Here is an 18,422-nt window from a genome sequence, read left to right as displayed (position 1 = left end):
TGGGGGTCCTGATGTGGGACCTCATCTGCCCCGAGTCTAGCATTCCGATGGCCTGACTTCTCCCGATTCCACCCAGAATCCAAACCACGAGGGTGTGAGTCTGTCTTCTGTCACAGCACACCCCCCGACACCCAAGGCCGGCGAGCTGGGGTCCCCGGGCATTCCTAACGCCCTGCTCTAAAATAAGCACGGCCGCAGCACGGGGCTACTCTTGAGATCCGAGAACAAGGGCCTCATCCAAGCGCAGAGCGAGCAGAAGAGGCCACAGCCCCCGACTCCTCCCTGACTGAACAACTCATGACCGGCCTCCTGAAATAGTCGCCACGCACGGCCCGAAGCACGGGACGGGGAAAGCGAGCATTAGCTTCCCCAGTCATGCTTGCATGCTCATTTCTAGAACATGGAATAGAGTCCCTCCGAGACCTGGGCGGTCTATTCCCACGCATGCCTCCTCTCCTCCTTATACGAAGTCTCATCGAGCTCAGGGAGAAGAGAAACAGCTCAGTGTAGGGGTTCACGTGATCATATACCAGAGACAGAAGAACCGCCTTCGGCTGAAAAGCACATGACTCTATTACAATCTCCAGAGCCCGGCAGCATCGCACCTTCCCTTCTGAACTGAGCGGTACAGGCACATAATAAGCATCTATAAAGATGGGGGGCAGGGGGGAGGTGCAAGATTACTTTTTTCCCTTCCTGAATTCTCTTGTAAATTCAAGATATCAAAACAAAACACGTAGTAAGTGAAATTTACTGAGGTGGCTATATTATTGAAGAATCTGTAAAAAAAATTATAAAATAAATTTGTTTCTAAATTTATTTGAAGGGCAGGGAGATGGCTCAAAGTGCTCAAGCACACACCACCCTCCCCCCACCCCACCCCAGGTTTACTCCCAAGCAGGGCCTGTTCCCCCGAGCACTGTGACAGGTACAACTTCCAAACATTGGTGAGGGTGGGGCCCCCCAACTCTCTAATGCCAAAACCAACCAAAATATTCCAAGAGACGGAGATCCTTGGTGAACAAAGAGTGACATTTAGAAATAAGCTGAGAGGGACATTTAAAAATATATATATTTTAAAAAAGAAAAATCTGAGGGTTATGAATTTAGTACTGTGTACCTAAGGTTCACAATTTGTTTCTTGGCTTTTTGGGTGACACCCGGCAATGCTCAGGGGTTATTCCTGGCTTTGCACTCAGGAATTATTCCTGGAGGTGCTCAGGGAACCATATGGGATGCTGGGAATCAAACCCGGGTTGGCCGTGTGCAAGGCAAGCACCCTACCCGATGTGCTATCGCTCCAAACCCCATCTGGTTCACGATTTTTAAAAAAGATATCTTAATCTCTTTAAGATCTGATTAGAAGTAAAAGAAGTAGTGGTCGTGGTAATAAGAAATCAGGAGAAACAATTTACACTGATCTGTGCCACACACTCTACTAAATAAATGACTTTTGAGCCACATTTACAAGTTTTCATCCTTCTTACAATCCCATTTTGCAGTTGGCCAAACAGAGGTAGGACATCTAAGTAGCCATTACCAAATCCCATCTGAGAGAACAAGCCACACTTCACTCGTGGAGAAGAGACCACGGAGAGAAGCGGAGTGACATGGCCCCGAGTCCCCAGAAGGGAACCCAGGGAGCTCGGGAAACAGAACGGCAGTCCCCGCTCCCTTCTCCGGACCTGCAATAACGCAGCCTCGGCGGCATTTAGAGCGTCTCTCTGGGAGCCTCCCGTGGGTGTAGATGGTTGGCACCTGTCCGACATTCCGACCCACATGCCTGGGATTTCTAGCACGGCCAAATCAGCAGGCAGTGTGACAAAGGGCTCCGTGTCCAGGCCTGAGCCACAAAGCTCAGCTTTAGAGCCGTTCCCTCCACTTGCTTCTATTCTGGGCATCAGTGTAAACTCCTGCCAGGGCCTTTGCCGCGCTAACCCCTTCCCCACTGTCTGGTCTCCCGCGGTCTCTGCTCCCACCTTGCCCCCCGTCGGAGCTGGCTCTCCACCAACTTCTTCCTCTTTATTTTTAACTCCCGCTGGGGAAACATATGCTCTCCCGCAATATGGCCTGCCGGGAAGCTTACTGTGGGGGAGGAAAGGTGGGAAAGGAGCCTCTACAGAGGGCAGAGCTGGGAGGGCATCTCTGACCCCAGAGGACTGTCTCCAGGGAGAGTGTGGAGAGCGTGTCAACCCTGCCCAGCTGGGAAGTCAAACACGGTAGATGCTGCTAGAATTCCCGTTCTGGAAGTTGGGCTGTTCCAGGACAGACTAAGCGTCTAGCGACAGGAAGGGGGATCCCTGAGGAAAGCACCCAGACTGCGGCAGCCATAAAGGCAAGTGAGGAAGGAAATGAACACATGAGTCATGAGAGCAGGTTTTCTGGGGCTGGGGAGGGAGGAAGCATCAGCTGCCTCCGCCAGAGATCTCTGCCAGCTCCTCTCCTCGAAACGAAACACCGTCATCATCAGCCCGTTCCTCAGGTCAGAACTCTGCCCTTTCTGGTCCGCTGTTCAACCCTGGAGCTCGCGACAGGCGGCTCTGAACTGCAGATCCGTTGGGGTGACTCAAAGATGTCTGGAATTGTTGCTAAGAAAAGAAATCCAAGAACCCCCTTTCATTTCCACAGAAACAAGCACTTGTGGAGCTTGTGAGCTGAAGGGTAAACAGCAGCAAACACAACACAGATGGAAATCTGCGACCCGGATTCCCTCGTGCTCTGCTTACGAGAAGCGAAATATTGACGTGGCTGCTGGTGGTTTGCTTGGCACGGGAGTGCAACATGGTCACGCAGGTCACGGGAGGCAAACTCTCAAGGTAGTCCTCTGGTGGGAACTAGAGCCCAAACTTTTTCGTCGTGACAAAGCGAAGATGGGAGAGGCCGATGTCAGAGATGTGTTTGCAAAGCCAACACATATTTAAAGAGTTGTTTCCATTTTGCCCTGGAAGCGCTGGGTTCTTTCGGCCTCTCTGGTCTGTTTTGGAAATGCTCAATGTTTTCAAAGGAAACACATCACGGGAAGTGTCTTTAAAAAATAACACAGAACCTTGATGCTGAGCTTGGAGTGTGCCCCAGTCCTGCCGGGCCCATTGTCCTTGCAGCCCAGATAGGAAGGCCTGGGAGCGGAGGGGGGGGCGGCTTCCTCGCTCAGATTAGACTCTGCTTGCTTTCTCCTCCCTCCATGCAGGAAGCCTCAGAAAGAAAACAGTTACTCATCACTTGCCCTTTTATTGTCCTGGGTCTGTGAGCCCTGGTGTGTTTATTCTCCCGATGAGAGGCAGGCTCCGGCTGGGGGCTGCTGGCTTTTATCTGCTTTGTGCTGATTCTCACAAGGCAGAGACATTCCATTGTGCTGAGCGAAGAGGAAGCTGGAATCAGAGGTCAGAGTCCCAGGGCTGCCTGGTGCTGAAGCATGACTTCACCCTCTCCCCCCAAGCCCCCAGCACACACACACACACACACACACACACACACACACACACACACACACACTGAGCTACAACCCGCCTTTCTTGAGGATCAATAAAGCTGATAGAGTCACGTGATTTTGAGGATCAGGAGAGAAACTCTTTAATGAAGCAATTAAACTGTCACTTGGAGGTCACTGGAATACTCAGGCTTCGTGGAGGGAAACATAATGGGAACATTTGCACCCTGACCACGCGCACAGCTAAGGGGGTCCCAACCCCGCTTTAGCAACAAGCACCCACAATGTGTCACTGCAGAGCGGCAGGTTAATTACCCCAGCCACTGGGAAGCCAAGGGGCAGGAAGTGCAAATCTATTACCGAATTAGTTCAAACCTGGGTATAAACTGAGCTTTCCGTCTCGCACCCGTTGGTACCAGGTCCATTTCAACAAAATTTTTTTTAAAAAAATAAGTAAACCACAAACTAATCTTCCTGGCCTTTGTTCCTACTGCTCTTGGGTATTAGTCTCAAATTATGTTTTTCTATATTCCACAAATGAGTGCAATCTTTCTATGTCTGTCCTTCTTGGAAATGATCACTGTGGATAAGAACTGCGTGCTGAAAGTAGATAAAGGAACAAGCATGATAACCTCTCAGTGACTGTATTGCAAACCATAATGTCCAAAAGGAGAGAGAGAGGAGAGAGAGAGAGAGAGAGGAGAGGAGAGAGAGAGGAGAGGAGAAGGAGAGAGGAGAGAGAGAGAGAGGAGAGGATAGAGAGAGAGGAGAGAGAGGGGAGAAGAGAGGAGAGAGAGGAGGAGGGAGAGAGGGGGGGGAGAGAGAGAGGAGAGAAGCGGGGGGGAGAGAGTGTGCCTGCCATAGAGGCAGGCTGGGGAGATGTGCTGGCGGGAGGGAAACTGGGCCATTGGTGGTGGAAGTGTGCACTGGTGGAGGGACGGGTGTTGGATCATTGCATGCCTAAAACCCAATCATGAACAACTTTGTAACTGTGTATCTCACGATGACACAATAATAAACACTTTTTTAAAGTGAACTAATTCCTCCTGTTTCCCCCTTTTCTCATTAGAGCACTGCGGAATCCTAGACAGAGTCCTCTCCCAGGAGAGCCACGTTCTCTCGCCCTGAGTGCAGTGAGGTTGGTGGTGTAGCAGCTGGGAGGTGGGGGCGGGGTGGGTGGGGGTGGGGGTGCCGGGCACAGCACGGGCTCCCATGTCCCGTGGTGTGCAGGTTCGCCCTCAGCCCTGACCCGACCCGGCACAGAGACGAGGGAAAGGATTCACACTTTTCTTCAGCCCGACGTGTGTGTGTGTGTGTGTGTGTGTGTGTGTGTGTGTGTGACGCTTTGTGTCAGGCAGGTGTGTGTCTTGGGACCCAGAGGCCCCTGGGGACTGTGGGGGGAGGGGAGCTGAGTATTCCTGCTCAGCCTTGAGAATTCTGCGTGTTCTTACTGGCTACTTTTCTGCCTTTAGCTTCCGAGCGTCACAGCCCGAGAGAAGAGCTTTCTCCCGTCTCCCAGGCCAGTGAGGTCAGCTCCGGAGGGCCGTGACACGGTGTGCCTGGCCTGCAGAGCCGAGGGGGTCCCTGGCTGAGGGCTGGACGCCTGCTTCCTCATGGGAGGCCGAGAAAGACCCTCACATGTGCCATGACAGGCCACACTTCAGCAAAACAAGCAGCAGCCTAAGTTTCTGTTTCCCCCCAGATAATTCCCTGCGACTGTCCTTGGCCGAGGCTGGAAATCCCCTAGCGGCCTCCCGCCAGTCCTGTGATAAGTATCTCTGGGCACGGCAGGTGGGCATGACCAACTGGCTCACAGACTTGTGACTGCTTCGTTGCAATTCTTGAGAAAACTGCCAACGTTGCCTATGTGACCATCTGCCACATAATGTTCCCTGGAACTTAGGGCAGGTGCTTGTCAAGACCCCACTGCCTGGGACGAGGCTTGGACCCTAGCTCGAGTGAGCAACAAAGTTTCCTTTGCTTTTGCAGTCTTTCATGTGGAGCTGGTCTCCCTGCGACCTGGAAACCCAGAACCGGCCGTAACACATACCTCCCACCTCGCTCTCTTCCCGCCCACCACAGCCGCTCAGGCCTGCATTGCCCAGGTGTCGGGGTTCCGAGAGAGAGGAAGGGGGTAGCAGGCCCAGAAACACTGTCTTGGAAACAAGTAACCCAAGTTGTATTTTCTCTGCCTGTTCCCCAGATGTCCTGGCCTGGTAAACCGTAACTGTATCTTTCCCCCAAATACTCTTAATCTGGGGTGTGTGGGTGTTTGGGGGCTCCCAAGTGCTCAGGGAATCCAGTCACCCCTGGCGATGCTCAGCCGGCAGGTCCGATGTGAGCATCTGAGGATGTGGCCAGTTGGGACCCTGCAGTGTCCAGCAGCTGCCGACACATGCAACAGCACTGGAGGGTCTCTGGGGGGACGCTCAGGGGTGGCGGGAGGGCCGTGGGGGCTAGGGTCCTGAGCGCCGGGGGATACCCTGAAACACTCGCCCTTGCTTCAGGTTCACTCGCGTTTCAGTGTGGTTGGGCCGTAGCCCTGCTGTGGCCCCTCTTCCTCAGTCGCTTCATCCCACCCTCTCGAAGCCCCTCTCTCGGGTCCTGATAGCTGCTGCGTGGTGACTATTAACCCAAATGCCCACTGAGACGCCTATTTCCACTCCAGTTCTCGGTCCTGCTGGCTGGGCCCGCGAGGCCCGACTTCCCTCCGTAGAACCGACGCACTGGGCGCTGTTCAAAGGCACACAAACGCAGCCTCCTCGGCAGCTGGCGGTTCCTCTGCTTGTCACATGACTGACGCCGAGTGACAGGCCGTATGGCCTTATGCCACAGACGCAGTTCAGAGGCACTGTCTCACCCCCCCGCGTCCATGGGCTGTAAGGACGCGGTTCTGGGCCCCCACTGCCTGCCTCCAGGAACCCCAGAACAGCCAACTAGAACTCAGTGCCAAGCTTTCTGGGTTTCCTGGGTGCTGCCGCCTGGTCCTGTGCATCTGCAGACCTGTGCCAGCTCCAAGCGGCAGCCCCATGAGGCCCATGTTGGCCCGGATGAAGCCCAGCGGCCCCTCACGGTCCTTAGTCCCCACGGCAAGGTGATCTCTAAGCTGGAGCCACCAAGATGGTTTGGCTGGGATAGGATTTATGTGAAGTTTGAGACAGAAAAGAGCTACAGGGACCGTGCACTCTAACTTCTCGCCCCCGAGAATCCGTAGACTCAATATGGCTTGTCCAGGGGCCTGACGCCCTGGCTTCGTTGGCGCCCCCATCGCCTCTTACTCCGCTGCCTTTCGCTTCCCCAGCACCGTGTCCCCTCAACGTGCTTAAGCTTCCCCGTTGGTAAAAATGATCCTAATCAACTTCCATTGATCTCGCCTCACCCACAGGCGCCTCAGCCATGAGACCGTGCCCCCAGGCATTGGCAATTCGGAGAAGGACCAAGACATGCCAGCCTGCCCCGGAGGTGGCGCTTCACTCAACATCTTCCTCCCTTCTCTCACGGTCTCTCCAGCTCACGAAGGACCGTCCCTGCTCCTCTGTCCTCTGGTCCCCATCTGCCCCTTCAGTGATTCTGTTTCCTGAGGAGCTTCTCTGATCCTGTTCTCTCGTCAAAAGACTCCTATACAGGGGCTGGGGCAATAGTACAGTGGGTAGGGCATTGGCCTTGCATGCAGCAGGCCCAGGTTCGATTCCCAGCATCCCATATGGTCCCCCCGAGCACCACCAGGAGTAATTCCTGAGTGCATGAGCCAGGAGTAACCCCTGTGCATCGCCGGGTGTGACCTACAAAGCAAAACAAAAACAAAAACGAAAAAGACTCCTACACAACTAACCAACCAACCACAAGGTACCCCAATGCCCAGAGCAACCGCCCAAGATTTGCCCAAAGCTTTGCACCCGCCCTCGGACCCTCTTTCTTTCACGTTGCCAACCCAGTCCTCACACCACTGCCTGCCGTTAGTGGAAAAGAGTTTAAGCATCTTATGCTGCTGCTTTATGGAAAGCTTTCATTCACCCCCACATCCTCGAGAGCCTCATCCTGTGTCACGACCCCGAGGGGAGTCTCGGAACTGAGTGTGGGGTTTGCCACAAATGTCACACCCATAAATGGCTTCTGAGTGTCCCACGGCCAAAACTGAATCCGTAATCGACAGCTAATGAATCTGAGATGTTTCAGGCACCTCCCGCCCGTGGAGCATTTCCCAGCTGGAAGGGGGTCAGGAGGGTGAGGGAAGTCTGGCAGCCTGATTCCAAGGTCAACGTCAGCTCCTTCAGGCACTGGGCAGTCTGTCCAATGTGGGTCCCCGGATTTGCCCCCACACAGCCACACTCTGAGCACAGTGCTCCCTTCTAGCTGTTCCCTCCTCCCCTCAGCCACCTCACCCCGCCTCACCCCCACATTTCTAGGGTGAAGTTCTCCTGCATACACCTGTGCTAGCAGGAACTCTTTCCTGGATTCCAGTCCCCAGGAGTCTCATTTGCTACCATCCCTCTCGAAGACTTGTGCCTTTGGAGCACACATGCTGAGTCCTGTGGCCTGAGAAAACCTCACAAACAGGCTCTTCCTGAACCCAAGACTCAGTGGTCCAGAAGCACAGATGGAAGCGCCTGACCTGGACTCACAACGCCCCGCTCACGCGCCGCTGGCCTCGTTAGGACCGTGGCTAGCACCCGTCCGGAACTTCCTCGGAACACACAGGCCGCATGCCTGACCACAAGTGGATCCCGAAGTCTGGCACTTCCCCACCCGAGTTCACCGGAAAGGAAACCAAAGCGGAGAGAAGGACGTTTTCCAGACCACACACCTCGAAAATGACCCCATCTGGGCTCAGCCATGCTCCACCCACTGCAGAGCTGAGTGGGGGGGGGCGGGGCGGGGGCCTCCCAAGTAGTGCCGGGGACGCCCAGGGCCCCCAGCAGCAATTCTCAGACCAGCCGGCTAGAGGTGTGTTGCCCAGGCCTGAGGCTGTGGTGTCACGTCAGGGATAACAGGCTGCCCCACGCTCCTGGGAGGGGCCCTCTAGTTACGCTTGGGGCCCATGTCGTGCCACGGTCATGCCTGGATGGGCACATTCGAGGCAAGCGCCTGCCCACTGTGCTGCCTTCCAGTCCCCGGGTTTGGGGTGGGCAGGAGAGTTCCCAAGGCCCAGGGTCTCTCATGGGCTGGGCTGAAAAGTGGTTCCGAGTTCACCCGCAATGAGGTGTTGTTTGGGTGCAGGGTGTTAGCAGGACCCAGGGTACAACTGAGTGCTGGGGCGAGCCGGTGCTGGGACTAGAACTCAGACCCTGTAGCACATCCTGCTGGCCACCGAGCTGCCTCCCCAGCCTGGAGCTGGCTCAAAATTTAAAGGCCAGCATTCAGCCCTGTCTTCCTACTGGGGTCCTGCACGGCTCTGTGACTTTGCGCATGCACCCCGAGGCTTGCTGCCCAGAGCAGTGAGCGGTGTGTGTGGACGTTTCTGGTCTCTTAGGTTGGTGCAGTTCCACTCCGTGGCTTGGCACAATGCCACGGAAAGACCACCCAAGGCTGCACTTCTCAGAAAGACCCAGAGTGAAGCCCAACCCTGATCGCTCCCTGCCCACGCCCCCACTGACGGGCACATCTCTGTGTGTTCCCCAGGTGTGTATTTGTAGAGAAATATGTCTTTTCTATTCATCCTGCCGGGCTGTTTAGCTTTCTCAGGACTCATATTTTTGTAACTTTATGCTGTTTCACCCATTTGGGGGAAACTTATGTCACTATCTCTTTCTCTTCGGATTTTGCTTCTTTCCCACTGATCTCTCACTTTTACTTGGGGGCTTTCAATGACACAGTTATGCCCTTTGCATATTTCCTTTCCCTCCTTCTGCTTCTCTGCGCTATTGCTCCACACAGACTCTCTTGTGTGGAGAGTCTCCACACAAAACCCCGCATTTTCCTGACGACTATCCCCAACAGTACACAAAAATCAACAAAAAACAACATAAAAAATATTCCACTACATCTTAACGTCCACTACATATCTAGTTCCCTTTTTATTTGTTTTTTGTCTACTTGTTTTCATTTTTGCACCATTACTCACTCTAGTTTTCAGGGCTTGCTGAAGGTGTGACTTTTATCCCTATAACCTTAGAAGTCATCATGGCTTTGTCTGGGATATCCCGATGTTCACTTCCATTCTCTGGGTCTCCTGCAGTCAGTCCTAAGATCCCTGACCATGTGTGTTACACTGTCTCCTGGTGCACCTTATTACTCTTCACAGTATTTCACCTGAGAAACAACTGACGGAAATCAGGTCTAGGGTGATTTTTTTCTCCCTTGAAGAAGATTTTTGATGATCAACTCTCCAGTGCCTAGATGTTTTAGAAGCAATCGAATGTTCCTGGCCTGGAACATATCATGGCCTGGGCTGGGGAGAGAAAACACCTAGGGACTCAGTGTTAGACACACAGAGCTTCTGGAAGCCTGGTATTCTCATGAATTTGGAAAGGAGATGGTACGTCAGAATATTCATCTTATTCAGCTCCCTGACCTCAAACTTTGCTTCTCTTTGCCCACAAGAATCCCAGAACTGCAAACCCAGTGTCCGCAAAGGGTCTCGGGCAGAACAGTCTGAACACAATCCCGCTCCTCGCTCCCAAACGAACTTCAGAATGTCATGCTACCTTGTGAGCTGTTTGGCACATTTGAGCGTAGAATTCTTATCCAAGAATTTTTAATTAGACAACTATCAAAAAGGTGGGCAGGATCCCATTTGGGAAAGATGCTCTCACCTTAAAAGTCTGCACCGTGCTTTGCCAATTTAGACTGGAGTCATTTCGAATATTATTACAGTCATAAATCAACTGATGGTCTAAGCAGATGAATGATTTAATCTTGTAAAATGATACTTTAAACTGTGCCATTAGAGTGGACACTTTGAGATACATGGAACAACTTTTGAGTTGTCTTGAGTTAAATCTGAAAACAAGCCAACTGGAGTCTGTGAAAGAAGCTCTCGGGAAACAAAAATAGAAAGGTCTGTTGGCCGCAAGGATCTGGTTTATATTGGAATGAAATGTCTCTAAATAAAAATGAAAGATGGAAGGCCTTTTATGAAAACATAAAAAAAATTAAAAGTCAAGAAACTTTAAAATACAGCCTCAATCCCCCTTACATTAAGCATAAAGCATTAATTTTTAATAGGATGTCTTAAAGTTGTTTAGGAACAATAGAATTTTTTGTGTTCTAACTAATAGCTTTATCTGTTCTTTTCCAGCCCAATCTTCCAGTCAATTCTGTACTGACCCCAATTTGTTGAAGCAGCAGATCAAGATATACTGATTTCCAAAAAGTCTTGGGAAATATCCAGAGGTTTAATAACAATTAAATTTAAACTAGCTCTTGTAAATCCATTATACTACACTTTCTTAATCTCTCTTTGCAGCCAGTTCTGCTCAAAGCTATATAAAAGGACTTCTGTGAAATTTGTGCTTCATTACTTATAAGAAAATATACAATAGAAACAACTGAACATAATCCTTTCTCCAGATTTGAACTCAGATGCAATCTACCAAGCCACTGCAGCTATTTTTTGACCCTGAGGCAACAAATTCAAAATGAAAATCCAGTCCATTAAGAACCGTAGAGAAAAAGCTAAGCTTATCATGTAACCAAACCCTAAAATTACCTACCTCCCAATTTGATTTTGGGTTAAAAGGTCTTTAATTTTTAATTTATTCCTTATTATATGACAGCAGAAACACCCATAACCAATATGATTACAAACTATGTGCACACAGTGATGTTGAGATGAAGACCAGACTTGATATAAATGCCACTTACCATAATACAAGAGTCCTGAGGTTCAAGGTCGAGGTCAGTGATATTTAAGAGAATACGATGTTTTCTTTCTACTTGAATGACCCAAGAACAGTCCGTATTACTCCGGTATGGTCTGGGGTAATTTGGAGAGTGAATCTCTCCCCTGGGAGCTCGGAAAATCCCACCACAACCTGTAGGTAAGAAAACCAATATAATTATGAGATGAATCCATAATATATGACCTTCACTCTAGACTCTGGTACAGAAAATAACATGATACTTTGACCACTAGTTTTGTGTGAATATGCTAAATACATTCTGAGAGATAGAGAATCGGCCATTCATTCGCACACCCAACAAAATGAAGAATGACTAAGAAAACACTTAAAAAACTACTCTGAGAACATCTTTTAAATGCTGAAAATTAAGTGCCAACGCAATCATGTTTTCACAAATCCATCAGACATCTCTCCCTTCTACTCAGAGAACACCACATACTGTAAAAATAAGTCATACCCATCTCAGAATTTTGACATGGCATACCTTTACAAATAACACCTGCCTTTAAAAATGTAATAGGGGCAAAGCAATAGTACAGTGGGCTGGGTATTTACTTTGTACCCAGCTGATCCGGGTTCTATCCCAGACATCCCATATGGTCCCAAGCACCACCAGAAGTGATTTCTAAGTGCAGAACCAGGAGTAACCCCTGAACATTGACAGATGTGCCCCCAAAGGTCTAAATAAATAAATATTTAATATTCTGGATGTTAATAGTTATTCATTTTTAATCATATGACATTTCCAAGGAGGTCTAGGTTCCGGAGGTCTTCAGCCTCTGGAACCCAGACACAACCATGCTCAAGACCCCTCTCCACATGCTCCGACAAGCCTCATGCATGAAGGATCCGGCAGAGGAACCAAGGTGTGCGGGACCCGGGGCTGAGATCTCCAAACTTGATTGGATCGGGACTGGGCTTCCTCCACCCAGAGCCCCCGTTTTCCAGTAGCTAGGCAGTCACACCCACAAACTGCCCTGGCGCCATGTAATCCCATCAACAGCCAAGATCCAGAGACTAAAAGACAAAGCTCCTAGAAGCACACGGCCGTGACTATCTAGTTCTCCCTCTCGGCAAGCTACTGAGTGTATCCTGCCCACACGGCAGAGCCTCACAAGCTCCCTGTGGCGTATTCGATATGCCAAAAACAGTAACAATGATGGACCTAATTCCCCTGAACCTGAAAGAGCCTCCAATGTGGCACCATTGGGAAGGACAAGTAAAGAGAGGCTGCTAAAATGTCAAGGCTAGGAGGAATGGAGATGTTACTGGCACCCGCTCGAGCAAATCAATGAACAACTGGATGACAGTGATACAGTGACATTTCCAATACCTATCTGCATCTAGCCCTGTAATCTGTCATTTCAGGAACTGCAATGTAGCTCATTAGGAGAGCAGTTGCCTTGTCTGTGTGAGACCCCAGGGATGATCCCCAAATTGAATATATATATGTAAGACCAGGGATGTGATTCAAGGGCAAAGTGCATGATTTCCATTCATGAGACATGGGAGCTAGCACTAGTACAAAAAAGTATAACATATACTTATATATAAGATATATACATATATACGTATAACATATATAACATATAAACATATATCCCATTATTCCTTGGATTTACGATGATATGACCCAATAATGAAAAGACGTGATATTCTTTTCTGAAAAATTCAGGTACAGCTTAGGGTTATGTAAAAACTACCTTCATATCACTAAAATAACTTTAACTCTATTCCTTTATTTCCTTACATTGATTCTTTCTCTCTCCTCAGACCTGAGAGAGTGCCACCAAGGGGCCCAGGGGCAAGTCTCCATGGCACATTCCAGCTCTGTGACCTCATCACTGACAGCCCTAAGCTCTGTGACCTCATAAGTAACCTCCCGTAGGTCACTACCGTCCCTCATCTTCACTGGGGCTGACGAGGGTGTGGGATAGACTGCTCTCACCAAGGGTCGTGAGAACAAAGAGATCACTCTTGCCCACCGCTTAGGAAGGAACCTGGCACTTAGGAAGCCTCTGCACGTGAAGCCCCTTCCCAGCCGCTGTGGAGGCGACAGCTGCCGAATGACCTTAGGAATCACTCCAAAAAGATGACTCAGGGGAGGGGTGGATGGAGGCGCAGATACTGGGGACATGGGGCAGATACTGGGGACACGGGTGGTGGAGAATGTGCACTGGTGGAAGGAGGGGTGTTTGATCGTTGTACGACTGAAACTCAAACATGGAAGCGTTGTAAGTGTGTCCACGGTGATTCTTTAAACAATAATGATTCCTTAAACACTCGGCGTCAGGAAACCGCTCAAGGAGACACGCTCTTCCACAGACGTCACCTGGAATTCCTGAGTTGGACAGTGACAGCTGTAACGTTTGCTCGAGCACCAACTCACTCAGCGCTTTGCTGACGCCCATCCGAGGCTCGCGGCCCGGGCGCCCTCTCAGCCAGCCCCTGCCCTCCCCGAGGGCCTGCAGGCCTTCCGTGCTCCCACAAGCGTGGGGACGCCGAGGTGGGGTGGGGAACTGCCAAACTGCTCGGGACACTCCTGCAACCGCAGCTTCGCAAGCCACAAAGCGCCCGGGAGGAGCTGCCCAAGTTCCCGCCCCTGCCCACAGCTCTCACGGCAGGAAACCCAGCGTCGCTTCCACTCACCGCCAGGGACCGCTTGCCACGAGGCATTGAAGCCTCTCCCGTGGATGCTGCTGTCCGTCCTGAATCGGATGGTTAGCTCATTTCCCGTGCTGGACACCTGCATGGGCGACTCTGGCGGCCTCCGGGTGCACAGCTGGGCTATCCTGGGAGCACGGAGATCAGGGCCACCGTAGACCTGCCAGGGGCAGGAAAGAGACCCCCTTTGAGCTACCTGGAGGGAATGCCAAGACCCCCCACCCCGTGTCCCCAGCCCTGGGAGCCTTGGGGCAGTGCAGATGGAAGAAATCTCAGCCGTCCCGGGTGGGGGGAAGTGGAAACAGATGGGATATTTGGAGGCGCTCCCTTGCCCTAGAGCACTGGGGCTCAGGCCCCACGAAGTCCTTGTTCGTCCCTATATTCAGAGAGGGGAATCGACTCCAGAGCTACGGGGTGATTCCAAAACAGTCCCCATCTCTCTCTCTCCCTTTCTCTCCCTCTCACTCCCTCCCTCTCCCTCTCTCTCCCTCTCTTCTTTCTCTCTCCCTCTCCCTCCCTTCTTCTCTCTCCCTCTTTCTTTAACTCTCTCTCTTCTTCTCTCTCCCTCCCCCTCTCTCTCCTCTCTCTCCCTCTCCCTCTCCCTCTCTCCCCTCTCCTCTCTCTCTCCTCTCTCTCTCTCCCTGTCCCTCTCCCTCTCCTCTCTCTCTCATCTTCAGGCTTTTAGGGGATTTTTCTATTTCTCGATTCGCTTTCCTGGGCAGAGGTACTGCAGACAATAGCTTCAAGTCTGAACCCTTTCCTTTTCAGCTCAGCAGCAGAGTATTGGGGACATCTATTTTGTTTGTGAAATTGAGTTCATTGTCACTATTTATTTCCCAGTGATATTTTTTAGGATCTTCCACTTTGTATAGGAATATGTTATAAAAAAAAATAGGCATTTGATGCCATGTCCATGATTGGGAGGAAGCAGAAATACCTGCTGCCAATAAGCATGGGAGATGGGGGGGACCCCAGACACCTTCTCTGCGCCCTTGCAGAAACCTGGCCAAGAAACAGACTGACACCCGAGGAGCTACGAGGGAGGGCCCCCTCCCCGTTAATTTACACATGTGAACTTGACCTGGCTATCTCCAAAACGGCTCGAGCTTCATGTGTAGTTTCCTAAGGAGCTTCTAATACACCAGTCACATTACTTCTGGGGACAATGATTTTCATTCAACATTTACAAGGGCTGGAGTGATAGTACAGCCAGCAGGGCACTTGCCTTGCATGCAGCCTCCTCGGTTTGATTCCCAGCACCCCATATGGCCCTCTGGGCCCCACCAGGAGTGACCCCAGAGCGCAGAGCCAGGAGTCAGCCCTGAGCACTGCCGGGCGAGGTCCCCAAACCAATAATGACAACAACATATACAATGATCACTCACATGTAGAGTCGGGGATGAATGCAACTTGCTGTTCTTGTCACACCTATCACTGATGACCCACCCAGTCACCTGGACCCGGCCCAGGATGGGCCGCTCAGAAGTCCTGCCTCTAACTTTCCTGCTCCAGCACTTCCTAGGGTGACCGTCAGCAGCAGGACACGGGTCATGGCTCTGTCCAGGGATTGTACAGCTCCACCTCCCCCATCTGACTGGGACCCCGCACGACCCTTCTCTACCCCACAGCCTACATCTCTCCTCGCTCCTGGTAGGAAGGTCTGGGGGGGTCTCAGTTACCCCCAGGCCCTGCTTATGGGGAGACACACAAACATATGGGCGGGTGGCAGAGTTCCGGAGGGAGGGGGAGAAAAGGAGTCGGGGGGAGCTGCACTAAACCCCTGCATCGGGCCACGTCACGCTGGACAAGAAATCCCTCTTGGGGCGACAGTTTCCAGGACTAAATGTGAGTGCTCCCCTGGGCGCACAGAAAGCTCAGGGTCGGAGCCAGGAGAGGCAGAGTTCAGTCTGAGGCAGGATGGGCCCCTCCCACGGTGCCACCCCCCCTCTGTGCAGTGCTAGGAGCTTGGGGGGGCTGTCAGCCCGCCCTCAGGGCAGCTGCTGTGTGTGGCTGGTCTGTGGGGATCACTAGGATCCCCTCGGGGACAGGCAGTGAGAGCAAGAGGCCCTGAATCAATAATGAAGGCTTTGTCCGATTAATTCCCCAGCCCCAGGGAAAGGCCCAGAAGAATGAGCGGCTATTCCCGAGAGGGGCTGGAAGGACTGGGCCGTTGGTGGGGACCCTCTGAGGCGGGGCTCTTGGAACCGCTCCCGTGGGTGGCCCTGGGCTCTGACTCACAGAGAACAGCGCGCTGCTTCTGGGCAGGGTCCCCGCCTGCTCCCTCGCCCTGGGCCCCTGACCCCCGAAAGCCCAGTAAACAGCTCGGCTCTGCAGAGAGGTGCCAGCCCCGGGCTGAGTCGCAAACAAAGCAAACTGGCACTTCAGCAAAACTGTGTTTTCCCCGGTTGGTGGGTCCCCTGGAGATCTCGGGCATGACTCAGCGGGGCCTGGTCCCGCTGGACACTGGGCGGTCACTCAGGCCAGCCGAGACCCCAGGGAGCCGGTGCCAGTTCTGATTGTGTCGCCAGGCAGGGGACGCCCCCCCCCACGGGTCCCCCGAGCCAGGCCGGGCTCCTTTCTTCCTTTCCCAGCAGCCGGGGAAGAGTCGGGGTGTTTCCATGACCAGAAATAAAGAACAAACTTCTGGCATCCACGGAGGAGTCCCACAGCCAGCACAGGACTCTGAGAGGGGGAGAACGATGGAAGGAATTTCAGGGTGCGGACCCGTCCGGCCCCGGCCTGTGACTAAGCTCAGGGCTGCGGGGAGGAGAAGAGCAGGTCTTATGATCAGAGATGGGAAAAAAACGCATTTTTTAGCAATTGCTCAGGATACAAAAGATTTCAAAGCCTCCTTTTTTTTTTTTTTTTTTTTTATCTGTTTGGAACATTTCTTTCTGCTCTGTGGGCTCCGTTTACCATCCCGATGAGGCATTCCCGGGCCATGAGTAACCCACGACGGTCCTGTGCCGGTGGCCACTTTTCTGGGTGTGCAGCTTTGAGGGAAACAGCATGGGCGCCTGCACAAAGCTGGTGGAACTAAGTTGAGCCTGTTACAGGTGACATAGGGCCCGGCCTCACAGTGCTCAACGGGGAGAGAAGGGGGAAAGAAGAGCCTGAGAACACACACACACACACACACACACACACACACACACACACACACAGACCAGTGCAACAAACTATGTTCTTCACCGAGACAGAGTGTGGCAGTGAGTCTTCCCATCAGCCCGGAAGCGTGGCAGGTCCGGCCAGAAGTCAGAGAGGCCTCGTGTATTTCAGCCCCAAGAGATGAAAGTTCTCCCCAGTATTTTAGGGCCTCGAAGTACTCCTTCGGAGACTTGGGGTCACATCAGCGGTGCTCAGGGCTGCCGCCTGGCTCTGCGTTCAAGGGTCACTCCTGGTGGTGCTCAGGGACCGCCTGCAGTGCCTGAGGCGGATCTGGGGTCAGCTGCAGACCCCAGCCGGACAGAACGCGGTAACTCGCCTTGTGCTGATAGAAACGGGCCCCCCGAGGCCGAGGCCTGTGCTCACAGTTCTCGCTGCGCCCTGGTTTGTTTGCACGCCCACCCCACCGGGCAGCTCGCAAAGAACAGCCCAAGTTCCCGCTTCCTCACGTAACGGGGGCAGCATTGCCCAAAGCACAATGGCCCCGCTGACCCTGTGCCAAGCGAGCGGCCATCAGGCGTGGGGGGCTGGGAGCCTGAAGGGTGGGGCGCATGGACCACCCCGGAGTGTGAAGAGTGCCGCGCTGCTGAGAAATACCCATGCTGGCCGGAGAAGCCGCAGCCACATGCCTTATGCGAGTGTCAGTCAGCCTGAAACACCTCCCGTGCCCCCTCCGAGACAGAGCCAAGACTGTAGGGAGGCCGCGAGAAAAGCTGTGTGTGTTCATTTGGAAACGACCCTTAGCAGTGCTCGGGGATTACTCTAGCTCGGTGCTCAGCGCCTCTCCTGGCAGTGCCTAGGGAACCACACGGTGCCGGGGAGGGAACCCGGACTCCCTACACTCCTGCATGCAAAGCTTGTGCTCAGCCCACTGAGATTTCTCCCCGGCCCCTGGGGTAAGGGCTGGAACCCAAGGGCCCCCCCGCTGTGTGTGATGGCTCCAAAGTTTCCTTCCCCAGAGGAGTGAGCTGCCAAGGGCAGCTCCTGGAGCCTCCAAGCCACTCCACGAGGAAAGTGAAGCCCCTCACCCCACCCAAGCACCCAAGGACCCACTTATTTCCTGAGACCAGAAGTGTGGGTGTCAAGCACCCCGAGGGGACGCTACCTCCATGTGATCCTGAGAGCAGCAATTCGGACCCAGATCCCCCGCAGCAGGGGGTCCCAGCCGGAGAGACCCGCCATGGCCCACAGGGTTCCCTCATGCTGCTCCCATCCCTGCTCTCCCCAGGCGCTTTTGGGGGTGCCCCAAGCCATGGCTTCTAACCCACGTGTCCGGCAGCTCCATTCCCGTAGGGCTGAAACACAGCCCAAAGCGACAGAGCTGG

General features: G+C 52.7%; 1 protein-coding gene across 1 annotated transcript in view; it reads right to left on the bottom strand.

Annotated features, from left to right (window-relative positions):
• The window catches only part of CUBN (cubilin), a 271,581-nt gene that overhangs the window by 120,368 nt on the left and 132,791 nt on the right, over window positions 1-18,422 (bottom strand). The window contains exons 30-31 of the mRNA XM_004605343.2: window positions 13,918-14,092; window positions 11,231-11,400 (exon numbers count right to left, since the gene is read on the bottom strand). Of these exons, the coding sequence (XP_004605400.2) occupies window positions 11,231-11,400; window positions 13,918-14,092 (345 nt within the window). The remainder of the gene's footprint in view (window positions 1-11,230; window positions 11,401-13,917; window positions 14,093-18,422) is intronic.

The sequence above is a fragment of the Sorex araneus genome, chromosome 9, assembly GCF_027595985.1.
Source record: "Sorex araneus isolate mSorAra2 chromosome 9, mSorAra2.pri, whole genome shotgun sequence".
Classification (NCBI taxonomy): domain Eukaryota; kingdom Metazoa; phylum Chordata; class Mammalia; order Eulipotyphla; family Soricidae; genus Sorex; species Sorex araneus.
The sequence above is the reverse complement of the archived record's forward strand: the minus strand, read 5'-3'. Positions and strand labels throughout refer to the sequence as shown.